Source organism: Barbus barbus (assembly GCF_936440315.1).
Source record: "Barbus barbus genome assembly, chromosome: 44".
NCBI classification, from domain to species: Eukaryota; Metazoa; Chordata; class Actinopteri; order Cypriniformes; family Cyprinidae; genus Barbus; species Barbus barbus.
This window is the reverse complement of record NC_136722.1, coordinates 25,539,930-25,554,391: the sequence shown is the minus strand read 5'-3', so window position 1 is coordinate 25,554,391 and position 14,462 is coordinate 25,539,930. Positions and strand designations below refer to the sequence as shown.

Below are 14,462 nucleotides of genomic sequence, written 5' to 3'. Positions count from 1 at the left end.
AGTCATTAGCTCAGAGGAATCAGGCGGCCCGTCTGAAGATTACGCTCTAGATCGCGAGTCGTGCCTTTTGTGTGCGAGCGACGTGCCGCCGATTAATTACGGCACTTAAGATTAAAGCCCAGAGTCGCGGGGCGGAATTAAACGGCTCTTTGTTGACCCGCGGCTTTTCACTCATCTCACCGTTTCATTAACAAAACGACTCGCCTTCGAGAGCCACGAGCCGTGCTTCAGTTCATCTGATGATCAACAAGAGCATGAGGATCAGAAACACAAGACCACAGAAAAACACTGGAATTAAATTCATGTTCTCACTATCTCGCATCATTGTGTTCTAGTGAATATTTATTTCAAGTTATTTTAGTATCATTTATTTACTATTATAATTTAATATTGTTTTATTTTTTTTCGTTGTAATTTTACATAGTTTTAGTCTTTTTTTTTTTGCCTTTTTTTGGTCATTCTGTCATATTTTTTCATGTCCATGTAGTTTTTATTAAAATTAATGTAATGGGACATTCTACGAATTATAAGTAACTTTGCAACTACATGTCAATTAATTCTCATTAATCTGCAACTACATGTCTACTAACTCTGAGTAGACTGTTAGGTTAGGTTTAGTAGAATAAGTCGACATATACTTGAAAAGTTTCTCATAGTCAGTATGTTGTATGTTGTGGACCCATCAAAATAAAGTGTTAGAACCAGATCTCCTTTCCAAGATGTTCATCTGCACGAAAATCCTGATTTACAACCGAGCTGTCGTCTGATGAAATCAAATAAACATAAGATAAAGAGAATAGCTGTGCTGTGATTTCGTCTATACTTGTAAAATTAGAGAAGCAACATAATATCTGGTTTAACTAAAAGCGCTGCAAAACCTCGTGCTCGCTCAACAGTACCAGCGACTCTCAGAAACTAAATACGGTTTGTCCAAGAAGTCGCTAGATTTGTCGCTAATAAAAAGTCCATAAATCTAGCAGCAAAGTCGTTAGTCCTATAATGTATAAATCTCAATTAGAAAAAATTTACCCTTATGACGGGTTTTGTGGCCCAGGGTCACATATTACACATATGACAGCTGAAAATGTAATAATATGAATATTGTCACTTTCTCAGAGCCTCCGATCCCCATCGCTCCTCCTCAGCTGACGGCGGTCGGCGCCACCTATTTGTGGATCCAGCTCAATGCAAACTCCATCAACGGCGACGGGCCGATCGTGGAGAAGGAGGTGGAGTACCGCACGCTTTCCGGAAGCCTGATCGACAGCCAACCGGTCGACAAACCCAACCACAAGATCGGCCACCTGGACCCCGACACCGAGTACGAGATCAGCGTGCTGCTCACCAGACCCAACGAGGGCGGCACCGGGGCCCCGGGGCCCCCGCTCAGGGCCCGCACCAAGTGCGCAGGTGAAGAACTCTCCTTTTACGAGATTACAGCTGATTCATTTGACAACCAGAGATGGAGAAGCTGCACTGAAAGCTAAGTTTCTCTAGTTTCCCATGCCAGTGCTCTTTTACATACTTTTGCAGGTATTTAATTTAATTACATTTTTTAATTTCAGCTAGTTTTAGTAATTTTGTTGCGTGTTTTTTATTCATTTTTAATTATTAGTTCAACTTTATTTAGTTTTAGTTATTTTAGTACTTTAACTTATAATAAAATGTTGGTAACACTTTACAATAAGGTGTCTTTTGTTAACATTAGTATTAATTAACATGAACGAACAATGAACACTACATTTATTACACTCTTTATTAATCGTTGTTAACGTTAGTTAATAAAAATACAGTCGTTCATTGTTTGTTCGTTAGTTCACAGTGCATTAACTCATGTTAACAAACACAACTTGTGATTTTAATAATGCTAAAATTAACATTAACTAAGATTAATAAATGCTGGAGAAGTATTGTTCATTCTTAGTTCATGTTAACTACTTAACCTTATTGTAAAGTGTTACCAACATTTTATACAATAAAGGTTTAGCTGAAATAAAATAAGCTTAAAGTTTTATTTTATTTCATTTTCAATTTCAGCTAAAGTTTTATTAATTTTTTTGCGTGTTTATTCATTTTTATTTAAGTCTACTTTTAGTTTTAGTTATTTTAGTACTTAAACTTATAATAAAATGTAATATAGTAAAGGTTTAGCTGAAATAAAATAAGCTTAAAGTTTTATTTTATTTCATTTTTAATTTCAGCTAAAGTTTTCATAATTTTGTTGTTGTTTATTATTTTTTATTTATGAATTCTACTTTATTTGGTTTTAGTTATTTTAGAACTTAAACTTTTAATAAAATAAGTTTAGCTGAAATAAAATAAGCGTACCATTTTATTTTATTTTATTTCAGTTAACAATTATTTCATTACAAGTAACAAAAATGTTTAGATTTTTTAACGGTTTTAGTTTTAGTCAATGATAATAACCCGGAACGATACCAGGGGTTTTTAATAGAGGGTCTGTGGAAACATTTAGGGAAAAACAGTATGAACGTGAAGATAAACAAGAAAATGATTTTATTAAAATAAATAAATAAATTGAATTAAATTAAATACATTTTATAAAGATTAAATAAACAAAAACAAAAATGCATCTAACAGTACAGTGCTACAGTGAGTTAAAAAAACTAAACTAAACAATAATGCAACATAAACCATAAATATTTTCACAAATATTGAAGTTTTAAATGAATGAATCATTTGATTAAAATCAAAAAAAGATTAAATAATCAAACAAATAAATTATACATCTAACAGTAGAAAAGAAACATAATGTTTTCCACATTTTTAACATACATTTTTCACAGTAAAATTTGGGGTTTTATGCATAAAATGTTTATTTTTTTATTTGTTTAGTATGGGCATCAGTGCTCGTCTAAAATATTGAAAACCCTTGATCTATACCAGTGGTCGGCAACAGGCAGCCCGCGGGCCAAAAGTGGCCCGCCAGTAATAATATCTGGCCCGTGCCCGTTGCCAGATTATTTTGATAGCGGCTGGTTCTGAAATAGATTTGTCATGACAGCTACATTTACACTAATTACAACTGATAAAACGATTTACATTAATAATTTGATACAAAAAAGATTTTAAAAATTATGAGCAGAACCTCAAATTAATCAGTGATTCTGAAGATGAAGTGATCTATGAATCTTTTTTAGAATCTTATTTATTTGAACTGCTTCACCACAACGAACTGATTCACTACAATATACTGATTCACTACAATGAACTGATTCACTACAATATACTGATTCACTACAATGAACTGATTCACCACCACGAACTGATTCACTACAATGAACTGATTCACCACAACGAACTGATTCACCACAACGAACTGATTCACTACAATGAATTGATTCACCACAACGAACTGATTCACTACAATGAATTGATTCACCACAACGAACTGATTCACCACAACGAACGGATTCACTACAATGAATTGATTCACCACAACGAACTGATTCACTACAACATACTGATTCACTACAATATACTGATTCACTACAATGAACTGATTCACTACAACGAGCTGGTTCACTACAGTGAATCTTAAAGTATTTCAGTTAGTTTTAGTGTAAGTTAGTGTCTTCCCAATCACTGGTTGTGTTGTTGTGTTATGTTCAGTGTGTTGGGATTCGTTCATGTGAGTCGTTTAACAGGGCCTTCAGTGAATCTCTAGAGTTTGGTGTCATTTAAGGGTCGTCAGCGCAGATGCAGCTTGTTTCTAAACTGATGAGGAGTTCATTAAATAAATAAACACTGTGTTTGTTGTTGTTTAGAAGCAGTACGAGTACGGTCTGGTGTTTCTCTAGTAATGGCGCAGGAAAGCATTAGTGTTATTAAGGGTTTGTCAGAGCGCCGGGCATATTAGCATCAGGCCCCCAGCAAACCACATGCAATTATCACAGTAATTAAGCAGGTGCAATGACTCTCATTCCTGATGACTGTTGTGATCTTAGCAGCGCTCAGGTTCACCGCGTGACGCTCCCACGCCAGGCTAATCGCTAGTCCATTAGCCCGAGCGCTAACTGCCCATTAGCGCATCACAGGATTCATCAGCCAATCAGACGAAAGATGCTCTGCGCCATAAAGAGCGGAACACAAAACTGCATTTACATCAATTATCATTTCATTCCATTGACTGTCCGGTCATTAGCATATATTTGCTCTGATGGCCTTTAACAGAACGACAGAAGAGCAGAGCAGAGGCTGTCTGAGAAACAACAGCTCTGTTTACATATTATGATAGTACCATTGGCATAATGCTGTATATACAGTATACGTATAGATAGGTATAAACATACATACAGTAGATATTAACATGCAAACACTGTATACATTAAATATTATATGTAATATATGTATTATATATTTGTGTGTAAAAAATGTGTAATATATTATAAATATAATGATATATGATAATATAACAACATATAAATATATTTTCGTTGTGGATTAACACAAAATGTGCAAAAATGTCTATTTGTTTAATCAGTATATATATATATATATATACACACACACACACACACACACACACACACACACACACACACACAGAGACAGTATGAATGAATGAACGGTACTGTACTATGTTTGTGCTGGTGTACTCTAGTAGAGTGGTGTGTTGTAATGGGATCGGCGTCTGAGGTGGCGGCTTCTCTGTTGTGACGGTGTTCAGACGAGAATGAAGAGAATCTTCAGATCTCAGAGACTGCTGCAGATAAACATGTGGCTGTAGATCATGAAAGAGCGGCGCTTTGAAGAGCCGACACAGGATTCATACATGCACACACTCGTCTCCCTGACACCAGATTAACTCATGTGACCCCAGCATACTTAACATTACACTCATACCTCCAGCAGAGCCACCTGTTGACACACACACACACACCACCACACACCACACACACCACACACACACACACACACACACACACACCACACACCACACACCACACACACACACACACACACACACACACACACCACACACACACACACACACACACACACACACCACACACCACACACACACACACACACACACACACACACACCACACACACACACACACACACACACACACACCACACACACACACACACACACACACACACACACACACACACACACACACACACACACACACACACACACACACACACACCACACACCACACACACACACACACACACACACACACACACACACACCACACACCACACACACACACACACACACACACACACACACACCACACACACACACACACACACACACCACGCACCACACACCACACACACACACACACACACACACACACCACACACCACACACCACACACACACACACCACACACACACACACACACACACACACACACACTAATGGAGCAGAACACAGAAACACAGTTTAAGACAGATGCCATATTGGATTTGATGTGAAGATATGTTCTAAGAACTTTTTGTTAACATTCCCATTAAGTTATGAAAATGTTTCTAAATTTTCTCTGACCGCTGAAAAAGTCCAGTTTTTAAAACATTTTTCTTTGTTATGTGAATGTTGGGGCCACATTGCATTGTATCATCCTGCAAACGTTATTTTTGAACATTCTCTGAATGTTCTGAAGCAAAGTAACATAAAAAAAAAGCGTTTAGATGAAAACATGCCATACATAAATGATATATGAATAATGTTTCGTGCCAACATATTGTGAACATTATTAAAGACCATATAACTTTGAATAAACATTCAGTTAATCATCTAGTTAATCAGTTAATCATAATAATTTAACAGAAATTTAATTTAATTTAAATTTAATTGTCAAAAAAATTGAACAATTTTTTTCTTTTAATTTTGTAATTCTGTCTGCAATTTTCACATTGCAGTGGCATCCTTTTTCACATTGTAATTACATTTAGTGCAAAAAAGTGCTTAAATTTAGTCATTATAAATAAATTCAAAATTAGTGCTTCATTCATCACATTTACATATTCAGCAGATGCTTTTATTCAAATCAACTTGCATTATTCAAGATATGCATCTTATCAGTTTATGCATTCACTGGGATTCGAACCCATGACTTTGTGTTGCGAGCGCCAACAGTAGTACATGCAGGAAATGGCAGGTCAGGTCAGCGCATTGCATTATGGGATAGTTTGCATAGTATAAATACAGCAGAAGTTCTGGCAGTATGTCAGTGTGATATTCTGAAGAGTTTCTGGACGAGACAAACGGTTTCCTGAGAACAGAAAGACGATGACAGTCAGATTCTCTCTCTGGACTCGTGCATCAGAAGCTCTTGGCTAGTGGAGCGTGCGAACACGACGCTGTAATTGACGAATTCTGACGGATCCCACAGCACCGGAGTGTGACAGACAGGACTCCAGACTCTTCTCTAATGACCGCCCGCTGCAGCTCTCCCTCAAACAAACACAGTTCCTCTCAGATTTACTGTACCACACTGATGAGATGAGAGTTACAGCAGCTGCACAATCTGAGCGACAGAGGAACGCTACTTTGAAAAAATTTGAAAATTATAATGTTATATATAATTTTTGTCTCATATATATGTATGCATTTATTTTAAAGGGGACCTGTTATACCCCTTTTTACAAGATGTAAAATAAGTCTCTGATGTTCCTAGACCGTATGTGAAGTTTTAGCTCAATATACCCCACAGATCAATTTTTATAGCTTGTTAAAATTGCCACTTACTTTTAGGGCATGAGCCCAAACGTGCTGATTTTGAGTGTGTTGCTTTAAATGCAAATGAGCTGTTGCTCCTGGAGAAGAGGGCGGAGCTTCAAGAGCTAGCCTTTGCTAATAAACACTTTGACTCTGTTTCAAAGTCAGTCATCTGATTATACTGTGCATAATAAATGTGCGTTTATGAATTACACAGACGGGGAGCACGGCGGGATAAAAATAACAACATAGCTGGTCTCATGCTATCACAAACTTTATAAGTCCCTCTTCTGATTATGAGCTCGACACCTTCAAGCGATCGACTCACATTGCTTTCATACGCAGCTTTTAACAACCACATTCATATTCACGATCATTCTGATAGCAAACACACAGAGACAATGATAGCTTTAGCAATGAGCCTTACAGAGTGCCAAGCAGCTCTTTCAGAAAGGCCATTTGGAAACAAACGCGTGATACTTACTTTGTCTGGAGCTGACGTTCACACACGAAGCGTTGGTATTGATTCCTAAACATTAGAGGAGTTACCGATTTAACCTCAGTGTCCTCGGCTCAGATGAGGGGAGATTATGGAGACTCCTGTGTTCATCAGTGCATCTCAGAACACAACACTTGTAAAGCCTCTTTGGTGCTGACTCTGTATATATCTCCAGGAATGGACCGCAGCTTCTCACTCAGGGCTGTGTTTATGCTAATAGAGCAGAGAGCATCACTAATGAGCGGGACTTTTTCCCCTCGGTGACGTGAACAGAGGGACAATTCATATATATGACTCACATTTTATACAATTATGATCATTAAAAAAAAAAATCCCCAAAATATATTTTTTATATTATTTAGAGGACAAATGATTAGTTAATTAATATAGATTAGTTAAAAAACAGCTATTAATTCATCACTCATAATAATTTACTACTGCAAAATGATTTTTAAAAATATATTTTGTATAATTTGGGAAGAAATTATGCAGATTATTATAAATGTATGTATGGCACATTCTATATGAATATAATAATTGTTATTTATTTATTTTAAAAATATATTTTAATATTATTTGGTGGAGAAATTATTAATGTTAATTAATGTAAATTAGTAAATAAAATATACATTAAATCAGTTATTAATTCATCACTCATCAAGTGATTTTAAAAAAATGTTTATATTATTTGGAGGGGTTAAATTAGAAAATTAAAGTAAATAAAAAAAGTTATAAAAACTTACATAAATACATTTTATAATTCATTTATTAAAGTAAAGTTACAAAATTAAATTAATTTCTAAATAAATATATGTCTCATAAAATATATATATATATATATATATATATATATATATTATTTGGGGGAGAAATTATAAATTATATTATAAAAGTAAATTAAAAATAAATCAGTTATTAAATAAAAGTGTGCTGTTGTCATTATTACTGAAAAAAAAGAAAAGTTGTCGATTATGCTCAAAATACATCAAAAAGTCTGAATATAATATATGGCAAATTTATATGTATAATTTAAATGTTATATAGTGTAAAGGTTGTTTAGCTCTCTGGTGTGGTGTGTATTAGCACTCTGAACACGTTACAGTATGCTCTGTGATCTCCTGTACTGTACTGATAAGTGCTGCGACTCCTTCCTCTTCCTCCACCGCGATCATTTTTCTTGCAGTAAGGACTCGTGTCGTGCTGAAGGTGACTTTCAAGAGTGTTTTTGAGCTCCGTACCGTCGGGCCTGGGAGAGATTTAGTTTTTCATTTCCAGCGGGATCAACGTGTTTAATTTTCCTGTTGGGAGAAGCGGAGCGCAGAGGAGCAGAGAACCAATCCGGCGCTCAGAGAGACAGAAAGAAGAGAGGAGACGCACGTCTGACAGCTCCTCCATCACACACACACACACACACACACACAGACACACACACACACACAGACACACACACACAGTGACTTTCACCTCTGTGTGACTCAAAAACACTAAAACAGCACAAAGCCTCTCACTTCCTTCAGTTTCTGATGGAAACATTACAAAGTCAAATGGGGAAAATTTCATATTCTATATTAATGCGCCCAATTTCTACACTACCTGACAATCATAACCAGATACAGATGCTAATAAAATATTTTGGGGGAGAAATGGCAAATGCAAATTATTTTGATTACTAAGGTAGATAAAAAGTAACAAATTATTACGTAATAAATTAATCATTTATTGGTGTATAATGGTAAAAATACATCTTATTTAATAACTTTAAAATAAAATAATTAAAATGGTTAATATGAATGAAAAATAAAACATTTCATAGGCCCCTACTATGAATGTGGTTTAAAGGGAGTTCTGAGTAAAAGTGCACTATTAATCTCATAAATTGTCTTATGTAGCTAATGATGCTAATATTAGCTCTAATGCACCTGCAGAACAGGTCCAATTCTTCTTCATAATGCATTTTATCATAATACTTCATGTAAGGTAACAAGAAAATGTTTTGTTGTATTTATTTAAAAATACATTTGATAATAGTTGGGTAAATGTGCGATCGTGGCTTGGTAAACGTTTTATTGCCAGTATAAAGGCTGATAATGACTGAATTAAAACAAAAAAAAATAATGATTATCTATCAATTAGATTATTAAAGGAAAAATTATTAAATCAATTGCTAAATAAAAGTATGCTGTTGTCTCATTACTGAAAAAAAAAATAGAAAGTGATACTGAAAATATATTTTAAAAAGTCTGTACACTGAAAAAAAAACAAGCTGTTGTAGAAACACTTTTCGATAAGAAATTGCTGGTAAATTTCACAATTAATTACTAAGAAACAGTAGGTAACACATTGAAATGAATGTTCAATTCTGAAGCAAAAAAGTGCTTTCTTGTAAACATACTCCAATAATCTTTGTTTTATTTACAACCTCAAAAAATCATTTGAGCAGAGTATAATATATATGGACTTTCTCTATAATTTAGGTGATGTATAAATAAATGATCTGTAATGTAAGAGTTGAGGGCCACTCAGAGCGTGAAATCAGACGTGTAAAGAGAAGAGGAAAGAGATCGTGAACAAAGAGGAAGAGAGGAGAAGAAACGCCATATTACATCATAAATCACTCCATTTACACGAGGTTTACTTCCAATCAGTTCCTCACGCTTTATCCATAAATGAGAACTTGTGCCATCAATTCCAGCTCATTTAGACTGCATTCAGAAATCAGTTTATTGGTCATACTGTATTAAATATTCATATTTATTCAGCTGGTTTATATTTGCTGGAGCATCTTGCTGGTTTAAAAGTGGCGTTTGCTCAGATCTGTGTATTGCATAAAATCGATTCGGATTACACAGTTTTAACATAAATCAATAATAAACTTAATGTGATGCATATTCTGTCAGTCATACAGGAATGAAAACAATTGCCCCAAAAAATTAAAAGGAAATTTTAACTTTTCTTTTGATTGGATTTTGAAAGATTAATTGTAATTTGTTTTGTTTTCATTTAATTTCCTATGTTTTTGATAATAAATTTGTGTTAAATCATAAATCCAGAAATACTGAAACAGACAATACAGAATTTCTCAAAAAACAAAACTTTTACTGGGGCTCTTACTGTTAAACATTTAATACGGCACTATTATTGTACAAAACATAAGAAAGTATTGTTAAAAATGTATGAATTCAATTGATTAGACATGTGTATAAAAATTTAATTAAACCATAATTTTTTTTAAATCTAGAAAATAGAAAAAATGTATGGAAAAAGAATTTGGGAAAAATAAAACATTTCATAGGCCCCTAAAATTGCAATTTTTAAAAACGTTTAATAAGTTGATGTTATTATTATTTATTATTTTGTTCATGTTAAAACAGTGTAATCTAACTAGATGGAAATATAAATGCAATTCAAATGCATGAATGGAAAAGATGAGCAGACACTGAATTGTGAAAGTTGACGTTCTTGTTTCTCATAATTGATTTCTGCTGGTGTCAGATCCGCTCTGCAGTTCATTAATCCAGTAGAAATGAATTGACTCTGCGTTCTGCTCAGTTTTCAGCCTGAAGCATCATTTCTATGGTAATTCCTTGTCTCTCGGTGTCTGATCTCACTGGTCTGTTGAGCAGATGATGTCATTTCCTGTTCTTTCTGCTGCGTGACTGTTAGCGGCTGACGAACTCATCTCCTGCACTCCTGACTGTATCCTGACAAAAACACCCAGACACCATAAACAGAGAGAAAAACTCTAACTAGTTCATGTTTTGTGCTGGATGTCAGTCGATGATGCAGATGAGTCTGTCATCATGTCGTTTAGTGATCATGTCAGGTTGATTTTGGTTTCTTATTTCTTATTTTTCCCTTTTTTTTTTTTTTTTTTTATATTTATACTTAATTTAGCATTTTATAATATTATAATATTTTGTATTCATTTTATTTTTATATTTCCTGTTTTCATTTTTATTTTATTTAAAGATTTAGTGATTTTGTTGTGTTTTTTGGTCATTTTAATTAGTTTTTGGGTTTTTTAAATATGTCTATATAGTAGGGCTGGGTAAAAAATATCGATTCTCCGATTTTAATCGATCTTCAGTTTAACGCAACGATATCGATTCGGGAAATCCCCGAATCGATTCTTAATGCGCGTGCTTCACCTAAGAGGATATGAATATTCACCTCTCGTCCTGAAGGTGTCACCATCTATAGATATACTTACCTGGCAGGGGAGACACCATGATCAAGAAGGGGGTTCACCCAGAGCGAGGCTTGGCCACAGTGTGTGAGTTCACTGCTGTGTGTGTGTGTGTGTGTGTGTTCACTGCTGTGTGTGTGCACGTTGGATGGGTTAAATGCAGAGCACGAATTCCGAGTATGAGTCACTATACTTGGCTGAATGTCACTTCACTTATCTTTCGAATTGCTCCACTAAAACAAACAACTGTGTGCACCCTATTATTAATGTAGATGTGTATTTCAGTAATAAACTTAAGTAGGAGAGTTTCAGTTACCAGCATTTATATCAAAATATGGATCCCATGTCTGCAAAACTAACATTTTAAATGAAATATTGATAGCTAATCGATATCGAATGGAATCGAAACCATAAAAATAAGAATCGAATCGAATCGCAGAATTGGTCACAATACCCAGCCCACTATATAGCTTTTATAAATGTTCAGTTTTATGAAATTTCAGTTTTAGTCTATTTTAGTTATTTTAGTACATCAGTTTAAACTAGATGAAAATGAGAAAGACAAAAGTTTGATTTAGTTAATTTTATTTTGTTATTTTATTCATTTTGTTATTTTATTTTATTCGGTTGAACTTTGTTTTATTTCAAGTTGTTTTTTTTTATGGTTTTAGTTTTTTTTTTAAGTACTTTTTAATGTTTAATAAATGCAGGTTATAAAATTTCAAATTTTTTATTGTACTTTAGTTAGTTTGAGCTATGATTTATTTGATTTAAATTTCAGTTTTTCCAGTTATTAGTTGTTTTGTTTCAGTTAATGTACATGTTTAGTTTTTATTAAATGGTTAACACATTTTAGTTTAATCTGATTTAATTGAATAATGTTCTAATGTAAAGTTCTGCAGAATGTTCACCAAAAATCGACAAGAAAATGCAATAAATAAATGCATAAATAAATTCTAGCCTTAAAGTTATGATTAAAGTCAATTTTAATGTTTGTGATGTTTAATATTTGATTCCAGTTGCCCAGGTTCGTTTGGGGTATTCTAGTGGAGATTTGATTTGACTTAGTTTTTCTTCTTTAGGATTCAGGTTTCAAACCTTTTGATCTTTAACCAGGTTTACTAGCAGCGCAGTGTGATGTGATATTAGGAGTTCAGGCTGTGTGTGTGTGTGTGTGTGTGTGTGTGTTGATTTGTGAGGGTTTTGTTTTCTTGTAGATCGAGGTTGTGAAGCAGTATTATCCACAGGACTTTTATTATGCCTTCTGATAGTAAGGTTTACTTTAGGAGAGCCTTCGTTCCCTGCTCTTCAGGACGTTCTTCCAGGAGCTGCAGTGAATCAAACATGATCAGCGTGTGTTTTCAGAGCGCATGGACCTGCATATTTGAGCTGCTCTTTATAATTCATGTTACATGAGAGCGCGGTAAATAGAGTAAACCTGGCTTTTATCCCTGAAGTAGGGCATTACTCTGGAGTCCTTGCTTCCTCTCCCTGTGGAAAGCGCCGGCGCCTCGGGCAGATTCACAGACGAACATGTGCTGGAGAACAGCTAAAGTCCTGCTGTAACTCTGATCACTTCCTGGAAAACCTTTCAATCCCAACTGAACTGTCAAAGTTCTCCAAATTCTGTCTTCATTTACTCATAAATATGAATTCATACGTGTTATAAATATATATATATATATATATAATTGTCTTGATTTACGCTTAATTTAATTATATTTATTTTATTATATTTATAATGTTGTTATATTTATTTTATTATAAATGTTATATTATTATATATAATAAATATTAAAGAAATGATCAATTACACATCCTAAATAAATAGTGTTATATTAAATAATATTATATTGTGTCTGTTTTATTACATTTATTACATTGTTACATTACATGTATTAAATTATAAATATTAAATTGTATATATATATATATGGTATTACACACACAAAATCTGTCATAATTTACTCACCCTTGATTATATTTATTTTATTAAATGAATAATATTGTTATACTTACTTTACTGTAAATATAAAATAATTATATGTAGTGATAATTATACACAAGTATATTTAATTTACCCACCCTGAATAAATAGTGTTTTATTATATTAGATCTTATCTATTTATTACATTGTTATATTATACTTATTAAATAATTAATAACATACCATATATGAAATAAAAAATAAAATTCTACCATTATTATCTAAATTGTATTTATTTTATTATATTTACAAAATTATTCATTTTATTAGTATTATGAATATAGAAATTGTATAAATGTAATCAAATATTATTATTAAATAATTATAAATATGAAGTATTATTTATAAATTTTAAATTTTAATTGTGTTATTATTTACTCAGGCTGAATAAATAATTATATTATATTACATTATATAGAATATATATAAAAATATGCTGACTTGTAGAGTGTGTATAACGAAGGCTGTGGTCGTGTCCTGCTGATGTTGTTGATCTGATCCGGTGGTTGCTGACCTCAGATCAGTGCGCTAATGAAGGTCTCTCAGGCGATGACATCATCATCTAACGAGCTGGAAGCGAGTCAGGCGGCATTGAGACGAGGCCGAGAGAAGTGCACTCTGGGTAGAGTGATTGAGTTTTGATTGTGGGTTTTCAGAAGCTGTCATTATTGCGTATGAAAGCGCTTTGAAGCGGATGAAAGCAGCAGCGTTACGCAGACCTCTCTGTTGATATCGCAGAAATACAATGCACACGCACACATGAAACACTCTCGCTGCGTTTGATATTCACTCTCAGATTGACTTCCTTTAGTCCCTTGTTTTTACTGAAGAGTTTCCTCACCGGACTCAGGAATCACACAAACACGGCTCAGATTATTATTGTGATCTGAGAGCTGTCTCCGGTGCAGGGGAAGACCAGACGTCTCAGATTAAGTGATTGAAATGCTTTGTTGTTGGATGTAATAATGAATATAGCAGTCGTCAGTGAGATGTACTAGTGTAAACGTACCTATTAAGCTCACCACAATCTACATTGAGATGTTTTTAGTGCACAAGATATTGGTTTCAGTACTAAAAGTTATGTTAAAATA

At 33.9% G+C, this 14,462-nt stretch overlaps 1 protein-coding gene across 10 annotated transcripts in view; it reads left to right on the top strand.

Moving 5' to 3' along the window:
• Positions 1–14,462, top strand: part of LOC306863442 (receptor-type tyrosine-protein phosphatase mu-like) — a 234,528-nt gene that overhangs the window by 98,942 nt on the left and 121,124 nt on the right. For all 10 annotated transcript variants that reach the window (XM_079406771.1, XM_079406777.1, XM_079406776.1 and 7 more), the window contains exon 7: positions 1,117–1,410. In XM_079406771.1, coding sequence (XP_079262897.1) covers positions 1,117–1,410 — 294 coding nt within the window. The remainder of the gene's footprint in view (positions 1–1,116; positions 1,411–14,462) is intronic.